The sequence below is a fragment of the Geospiza fortis genome, unplaced genomic scaffold, assembly GCF_000277835.1.
Source record: "Geospiza fortis unplaced genomic scaffold, GeoFor_1.0 scaffold317, whole genome shotgun sequence".
Lineage (NCBI taxonomy): Eukaryota > Metazoa > Chordata > Aves > Passeriformes > Thraupidae > Geospiza > Geospiza fortis.
Window position 1 is genome coordinate 1,965,703 of NW_005054398.1, and position 8,932 is coordinate 1,974,634.

Genomic DNA, 8,932 nt, shown 5'->3' on the forward strand with positions numbered 1-8,932 from the left:
ATTCAGCTTATTCCAAAGGTGTTCTACACACAGCTGCTGGGGGCCAGGCGGCTGCTTTGGTACCAGTTAGCAGAAGGATGTAAGGCTGGGCACTCAGCAGTGAATCCCAAGGGCTGGAAGAGCACCTGTGAGCAGGCACAGAGCCCACCTCTAACCCCAGACCTCCCATCCCCACTTGGCAGTGGCTCTCTGGCTGTTGGGAGCCATCCCGTCATCCCCTCAGCTTCTCGCCCTTCTCCTCCATGTGTTTGACCCCACAGAGCAAAAAACACCTCAAGGCACTTTTTGGAGAGGGAGATCCTGCCAAAGCCAGGATGGAGCTGGGCTGCCTGCTGCCAGAGAGCTCCCCATGCCCCATTCCCCATGCTGCTCCTGTGGGTGCCAGTGATTGCTGAACTGCATCCTCCCACCCACCCTTGTCTGCAGCACGGGACCTCCCTGGAAGCACAGGGCTGCTGGGCCAGGTCTTGGTGAAAACAAGTCTCTTTTAATACTTTTGGAATACAAGAGAGAAAGCAATACCTAAACACAATCTGGGATCAGGGATCCATCTTGCACCTGCTTTTCAGAGCTGAAGACCATCCTGGCTCCCTTCAGAGGCAGTTGGGTGCTTCATGGGAACCAGTGCTGCTCCCCCGGCGCTCACCCCACGGCTTTCTGCTTCATTAACCCCTTCTTTGCTCCCTGATGGATCTTTGCATCCAGCTTCCCTGTAAAGAGGGGATTAAAGAAAAAAGAAAAACACAACAAACCCTCATCACTCTTTATTTTTAAATGCTATTTGCAATGCAAATGAGCTGGAGGCAGCGAGGTCTCCTAGTTAGTGTGTTCCTGTCACATCCAATTATCCTGCTTGAGGAGCCAGGCGTTTCCAGCCGCCCTGGCCTCCCTCTGCAGGCGCGACACCGGGGAGCCAGGGGCAAGCGTGTCCGACGCGGCCAAGAGGGGGAAATTCAGCCAGGAGAGGAGTGAATTAACATCCAGCACTCGCCTGCCACTACCAGGGGGCAAACCAACCCCTGTGCCTGCCCACAGGATGCTTGCAGGAGATGGGGATCCATCCAGCAACGTGACAGGGATGTGTTTCTGCATGGTGCGGTAAAAGGCAGGACTGGGGACAATAAACCCTCAGCTTGGGTACCCAGTGTGATGGGGACACCTGCTGCACGTTGCTACGTGCCAGGTTGGTGGTCTCCAAGGCCATCTGCTGCCTTTGCCACCAGGGAAAACCTCAGCCAGCGGCTCCAGTGGGACCTGGAGGAAACACTGCCTCCTCCTTGTCCTTCACAGCCCTTGGGGGCTTCACTGCCAGCTCTGCTTTCCCACCTGGGAGAGGAGCAAGACACTAGAACATGGGATTTTGGGCAACTCTTGCTGCAGAAGCCAGCAGCCAGGCATTGTGATGTGCTTCCTCAGAGGAGTGTCCTTGTCCTCTTCTTCCTGTCAGTAAAAATGCAAGGATGCTCCTGCTCTCCCAGCTCCCAGAGCCAGCTTCCCAGAGAGGCTCTGCCAGCAGGCAACACTGGTGGCTCTAATGCCACATCTCCCCAGGACTTGCCTTCCTGCTGCTCCCTTGGATCTTCCCATCCTCTAAATGCCAGCCTCATCCTGTCTCTGCAGCTGGGAACAGAGATAGGGCAAGATACACCAGGCTCCAAAGTTCTGCTTCAACCACTGCTCCAAAATCTGCTGGTAAATGTCCATGTGCCATAAGGACCAGGTGCTTCTCCAGAGAAAATGGCTCCTAACCAGCCAGTGACTATTTCCTTCTCTTCAAACCAAGAAAACTTTTCAATTTCAGTTCAACAAAGACAGTTTGCAGATCACCATGCCGCAGATCCACAAACTGAAACATGGCTTGAAGATGTTCTGGGAGATCCTCCATCTCCTTGGCCACCCCAGAGAAAACTTTGCCCCCACCACCTTAGGATGGGGAAGAAGCCCCCTCCTTGCAATTGCTGTTTCCAGGCACTGGCACCCCAGCAGGCTGAGGCAGCCCAGCAGTGTGTCAGACCACCCTGTCCTCACATCAGGGGTGGTTTTGGCAGGAGAAAGGCAGCAAGTTCACATTCTCTCCATGCTCTGGTCCCCCAACACCACCTACTGTCACCAGGGCTGTGTACTTTTCATGTGCCTGCCTGCTTCTCCTGAACCCAAAAACACCGGGCAGCTCCTCAGCCCTTCCAGCTTGCAAACACCACACACCACACAGGTAACCTTTAAGAAAAAGCTAAAAATAAGGCAAAGCCCCAGGGTCCCTTGCTCTTTCTGCTCAATGATTCAAGGCCTCTTGTCTCACACCATGTCCTCTGCTCCTCTTCACTCTTCCAGACACTGGCTGTTGGAGGGAGGCTTCTAATTGGTGCTTCAGGGTAGCTTTGCCTGAATTCAAGGAAATCTCCCATGCGAAAGGCCAATGAGCTTTGTCCTCGTGCACTAAAACTACACGGGGACATATCTGGGGAGAGCTGTGCTCCCAGATGAAACACTGTGCCCACCCCTTCCACAAAAACAATGACCCTGGCAGCAAAAATTGAGCCATGCTAGGGTTTTTTTCCCATCCCCAGGCTGCTAGAAACAATTTGCAACAGAGAAGCATCCGGATGTCACTGTGGCGAGGTCCATGCTGTTATCTGGCAAGGAAAACTGCTCTGGCTTGGCTTCCCAACAGGACAAACTGGCATTTTGTCGTGGTTTGAGCCAGGTTTCAAGGAGACCAGGGCAGCCAGCAAGCCCAAGTGGGGATGTGAGCTGGCACCTTCCCTCTGCTCAGCTTCCAGCTGGGAGAATTAAGCTTCTGACTGCCTGGGATGCAATGCCAGCTTCTATTAAAACAGCGCCTTGCGCCGATGAAAGGTCAAAGGCTTCCCTGCTCCTTCCTCAGGCTGTCATAAATATCACCCAGACGGACCATGTCCCTTCTGGGAGGTGAACACGCAGCTCCACAGCCCCCCTGTGCTGCTCCTGTGACAGCTCCTATTGGGATGGAGGGCAGGGAAGGCAGGGCCAGCAGTGGGAGTGGGAGCACAGGCAGCCGCCAGCACAGCCGGCTTCCTTCCAGGCTGTTAGACTGATCCTTCTCCAAGCAGGAAAGTGTCACAACACAAAGGAGATGATGTGACAGATGGGGAGGGGACTGGCAGCACCTGCACCCGGCAAGGCAGACGTGCAGGAGCCGCAGAGCAGCTTCACCCTCTCCCACCCACGGCCAGACAGAGGCAGAGGTGGGAGTGAAGGAGCATGAGAGCCTGGTGAGGGCAAAGGAGAGGTTAAAACAAGAGGAAAAAAGGATGCAGTGGCTGCAAGGGCCACAAGGCTAACCCACAGCCAAGATTTGCATCCTAAATAACTCCTGCCTGCTCACTGGCACTCAGAATAACCCATCTAGGGGGAGGACCATGAGTGAGAGTCGAGCACTTGCAGGTCTCCAAGCACTGGTCAGCATTGGCTGAATACACCTCCCAGCTGCTGCTCAAAAGGGCAAGGAAGAAACCAAATGGTTTTGCAGGACATCCCAACACCAAGCTGTGGGAGAAAGGCAATTCCCTGAGCAGAGAGGGAAAAAGATCCTCAAAGCCAACAAAAATAACCTTCTGCTGTGTTCCAAAAAATCCTTATTAAGCAGTCCTGAGAAATCCCAACACTCCTGAACCCCAGGTACTAGCCCAAGGATCCATGTGGAAAGGAGGGAGATCACCCAGTTGTCAGCTCTGCTGAATAAACAGCCAAGACTCTTCCTGCTTCTGCTGCTTTTAGCCCGTCAAATTAATTTTTCACATCCCCTGCAAGCGCGTGCGGTGCCTTCCCCAGGCTGTGTGCTGGGGAGGCTGCTAATAAGGACGGAGCTGACTGCGGGCTCCCCAGCTGCCGCATTCCCTCCTCCATCCTTTTTATAGCAGCGGGCAGGGATAACTGGCAGCCTGCGGAGGGGCTGGTGCCTCGTAAAAGGGACTAACGACGCTGGCAAGCGCAGCACGGACAGATGCTGCGGCGCTTCCCCGCGCGCTCTGCCAGGACATCCCATCCCATCCCATCCCATCCCATCCCATCCCATCCCATCCCATCGGCCTGCAGATGGGGAACATCCATCTGGCCCTCCAGCTCTTGCTGTTCAAGCCCTCGCTGCCCTCAGGGGCAAGAGTGTGGTTTGGAACTGCAGGACACGGAGGTTGCCTGGATCTGCCTGGGCATTGCTGCACCAACTCCTCTCCTGACCCAGGCTGGTGCCAGCAGCAGATCGGCCACCGACACGACTGCTCTTTGACTCCCTGAGTGTTTGCAGAGGCAGGAAGAAGCATGTATTTGGAAGGAAGCAACATCTGGGGAAAGGGGAACTGAAGACAAAAAAATATGACAGATGTATTTGAGCCATTAAACAAACACCTCCAGATCAAAGAGCAGACGGCGAAGGTTGGGAACTCATCTGGCAACAGCAAGCTGGGGTGGCAAGGGGAGCCGGCTCTGAGGGCTGGGGGGGCACCTGGGGAAACTTTACTACTTACAGATTTTGTGTTTTCCTTTGATGGGAAACTTCAGAACCATCTCCTGGGGATTCGTGCAGATAAAGACAAATGGAGAGCCAGACTCCTGGCTCAGGTCCGGATACTGTGAGACACAGAGAGACACAGAGAGCAGAGTCAGGATGGCTGCATGGGCACAAAAAGAGCTCAGTGGGCAAGAACAGAGGGATCTTAGCCAAGACATGGCTGTAGCAGCTCAGACCAAACCACTTCAAGAACTTCTAATGAAAAAAAACCCCAAACAATTCCAGGTTTGGGTCTTATTCTGCAAGCCTCTTGCTCAGGCTCTTCTCACCCTGCCTCTGCTGGAGCTCGCTGCCTCTTTGGATCCACTCACCCTGGGTGTTCCCAAACCCCTTTCAGCCCCCTTTAGCACTGACTTGTGCTACCCCTGTGGTTTCACACTGGATTTAGGCTGATCAGAACCCTGGGATGTTGAGAGGGAGGTGGTCGGGGCCCTACCATCACCAGCCCACCTGTTCACTGGGACAAGCAAGGGACAGATTTTCAGCCTGATGCATCCCCAGATTCAGATCCCTGGGAATGTGAATATTTGCACTAACCCCTAACAGGTTTTGGACAGCATACCAGCACCACAACCAAAACAACCTGCCAAACCCAGCCTGAAATGACCACCAGAGAGGTGGCCACCACCAGCTGACCCAGCCACAGATACATCCCCAAATGTTCCCCACAAAGCTCAATCCCAAACACAAGGATTTGACACTTGGAGAGTGTGCACAGTCCTGCTGTGGGACACACATTCCTTGATATTCACTTGCATATAAAGGGTGAGCAACACACCTGCTACATACCCAGGTGATGGCTCAGAGAGGCCAGCTCAGGGCTGGCTCCATTCACAGAATCATTGGAGGGATTTTAACACACTGAAGGCATGGGGGAATTTTATAGGAAGAGAATAAACAGATTATAGAATCATAGAAGCATTTAGGTTGGAAAAAGACCTCTAAAATTGTTTCTCTCATTAACCATGTGGGGAATAAAGGAGAAAAAACCCACTCCATGCAGGAAGCACAGCAAGATCCTGGCTGGCTGCAGCTCAGCCTCCCTGGCATTCAGAGGTGAAATGCAAAACAGTCATAAAAAATGTATGTCTCAGCTCTCACCTCAGATTGTCCATGAGCTGCAGAGCTGGTGCTGACAGCACTGAGGCCAGCACAGGCCACAAGGATGCTCCAGCCCAGGAAACCCTGCTCAAACAGACTGCGGAAGTGGTTTTCCTTCCATGGGAAAAATGCCTTCTTTTTTTTTCCTGCTCCCCTGCCTTCCTCGAGCAGATCCGTCAAGGCTGCTGGAGGGGACAGGATGCCAGAGCAGATGGAGCTGCGTGTCCTGGCAAATCCCCCATTTGTTAGTAACAAATGACTCCTAGGCCGAGTGTTTGAAAAGCTCTCACCGACCTGCCAAAATGAGTTTGGATTTGCCCTGGAACAGCTGGGCATGGCGAGGGAAGCAGGGAGCGACCTGCTCTCCCCACACTGCAGCAGGGTTTGGCAGCACTGCCAGCAGTTCAGGGAGATTTACAGAAGCCCAACGCTGGGATTGGATCAACCAGGGGAAGCGTTTCCAAGCCCTCTCATTTTACAGCAGCCTGTAAGAGCTGTGCACTGGGTAAGAGAGAGGTACAAGCACTCAGCTGCTCCATGCAGCTCCGTGCTGGGGAGGAGGAGCTGCCCTGATCCGCTCCATGTGCCCATGCCCTGCTGCACCGACCCAGCCTTGGACAGCTTTCTTCCTCTCTGTTCTTTTTTGGCTGAGTCACCTTACTTGACTTGCTTCCACTGCTCCGTGCCCATGCCAAGGATTTTCATTTCCCATCTGCAGGGAAGGAGGATCTTGGAAGGTTAGGAAGAGCCAATGTGAATATCCCAGTCAATGCCTGGAGAGTGTGAAATGCTGGCACTGCTTTGTCACTCTCGGCATCTCCCAGGTGACCGGTGGCAGCTCCGTGCCTGGAGGACCTGAGGACAAGCCAAAGGACCAAGGTTCTTCAAGGCTGGAGGACCAAAGGCTACCCAAACCTGGCTGCAGAGGTGATCCTTCCTGCTCCACTAGCCCTGGTTCAGCCCGTGGCTTCTTCAGCCAGGTGGGGCAGCCAAGACGGGTGTGTGGCAGAGGTCCTGCTGCTGGAATACAGCTGCTTCCCAAATCCCCTCAGCCACATCTCCCCGGTGGACCTGGACACCACCATGTCCCCCTCACACCTTTTACAGCCCCATCCTAGGAACATCTCCCAAACAGGCACCAGCAGTGAAGCAGTAGCCAGTTGGTTTCTCCACTGACAGCTTTCATTCAAAACCTGGATCGAGCCTTCAGCTCCAACAGTTCCTGCTCGATCCGATCTCAAGGCCAAGGTGGCTGCCACAACTGTGACTTGAACTCCTGCTTCCACACCACAGCCTTTCATCTTTGCTGCCAGGGTGCATTTCTGTCTGTGAGCCAAACTCCTTTGTGTCCTTCAGTTTAAAAAGCTTTGGTCCTTTCTCTGGCATCTCACTGCCAGGAGGTAGGGAAGGAGTCCCTCATCCAGGCACTGCACTTAAGGCTTCCTATTGTACCTACCCCAGAAACCTCTTATCTCATCCTGGTGAACAAAAATCCAGAATATTCCTGCGGGCTGGAGCCGAGAAAGAGCCGTAACCCTTTCCTCTGCCTAGAGTCAGGATGCTCCCAGGCAAGGAAGATGAGGCTGAGCTCCCACAAGATGCTGAGCCAAGCCAACAGCCCAGCTCCCTTCTTCCCCCAGTCTCTTCCACGACTACATTCCATTCATTCATTCATCTAAACAGAAACTTAGGACGCTTCACTCTCAGAAGAGATGCTGCCATCAAGACACCAAACAGGTCTGCCTCTGTTACATTGTCCAAAGGTGCCCAAATTTAAGCACCAAAACCTAATTTCTCACCGTTTCTGCTGTGAAAGATCAGTCGTGTTACTCTACTGTCTGAAAAGCCAGAAGTTTAGGAGACAGAGAAAAAATTTATTCCCAACTACTCCACCCCACAGGCAGCCCATCATCACTTCAGTAAACCTGAGCTTGGAATAAAAGCCCAAACCCAGAGCTGGTGTGGCAGAGAGGGAGAACAGAGCATATCCTGTCATATTGTTCAGGTTGGACAGGGCTTGGTGTCACTGGCTCTAGTGGGAAGTGTGTTTCACCCCATGGCAGCGAATAAAATGAGATGAACTTTATGGTCAGTCCCAACCCCAACCAGTCTGGGATGCTGTGATCCCCAGTAAAGACAATCTCCAACAGCAGATTTTCAAATAAAAGGTCAGTTCAGAGTGAAACCATGCTTCCCTCTCTTCCAGAGACCAAGAATTAAACCCAGCCAGGAGTCTGATGGGGGATATCCCTTCTTAAATTCAACAGCACTCATCTCTCTCATATTGGGGGTGTTCAATAAGATAGGTGCTGATACTCCAGCTTTACATTGCCTCTCCCTGGAAGCAACTTGGCATTTAGAAGGTGGATACAACAAACACAGTCCAGAGACCAGATTGTCGCACAAAAAGGAGCAAACCTACCCTTCTCCAATCCTGCAGATGACCAGGGAAATTCAAAAAGAGAGAGGCTATGCAATGCAACTACAGTGTGAAAAAAAAAGATTCAGCCTCCTTTCAGACCTTCTGCCACCTTGTAGTCAGCAGGCAATAAGGGAGGTGGGAGGCCAGCGGGCTGTGTGGGCTGCAAACAGCTGATGTGGCTCACCAAGAGCTGCTCCTCCCACTGCTTCACACCAACACCCCACAGACACACTCTGCACACAGCCTCCCCACAACCACTGCCCCCCCTGCTCGTCCCACCTCTCCAGCTGGGCTTCACTTTGCTGCTAACAGGTCTGGAAGACCCCAGCTGTGAGGAGATTAGGTGGGAGGGAAGAGAAAAGCAGATCTCAAGGCAGCTTAACACCTGCAGGAAGAGCTCGAGGTTAAAGGAAGGTGGAAAAGGGAGCTGAGCGCTGGGCTCCTCCAAAAACCGGCCACCAGACTCACCCTCACGCCACAGCCAGCGCTTTGAACACGTATTAAGTGGCTATCAGATGTCCCCAACAGCCACCCAGCTCAAGCTGCAAGCAGGGATAATTGCTAATGAATGTTCCCTACCCTTTGTTTTCACCATCCCTCGTCTCCCATCACCAGCTTGTCACCACCAGGAATAGCAGCAGGGCTGCCAGCCTCCCGCTCCACAGCCCACAGCAAAAGAGCAAAGGAGGGGACGAGCCAGCTCGGAGCCAGCAGAGACACAAACCCACCTTCTCTGACATCTGAGAAAAAAAAAATCCTGCTATATTTTTCCCCCCCACACCAATCTGTTACACTTTTTTCTTTCCCAATTTAGGTAAAGCCTGCAGCAGGATGCTGGGGCCAGGGTGGCTCACCCAGCATTA

At 53.1% G+C, this 8,932-nt stretch overlaps 1 protein-coding gene across 1 annotated transcript in view; it reads right to left on the reverse strand.

Annotated features, from left to right (window-relative positions):
- Window positions 1-465: 465 nt before the first annotated feature.
- Window positions 466-8,932, reverse strand: part of TRIP4 (thyroid hormone receptor interactor 4) — a 30,259-nt gene continuing 21,792 nt past the window's right edge. Inside the window, 2 exon segments of the mRNA XM_005425885.2 lie at window positions 466-710; window positions 4,503-4,605. Coding sequence (XP_005425942.1) covers window positions 643-710; window positions 4,503-4,605 — 171 coding nt within the window. The 3' untranslated portion in view covers window positions 466-642.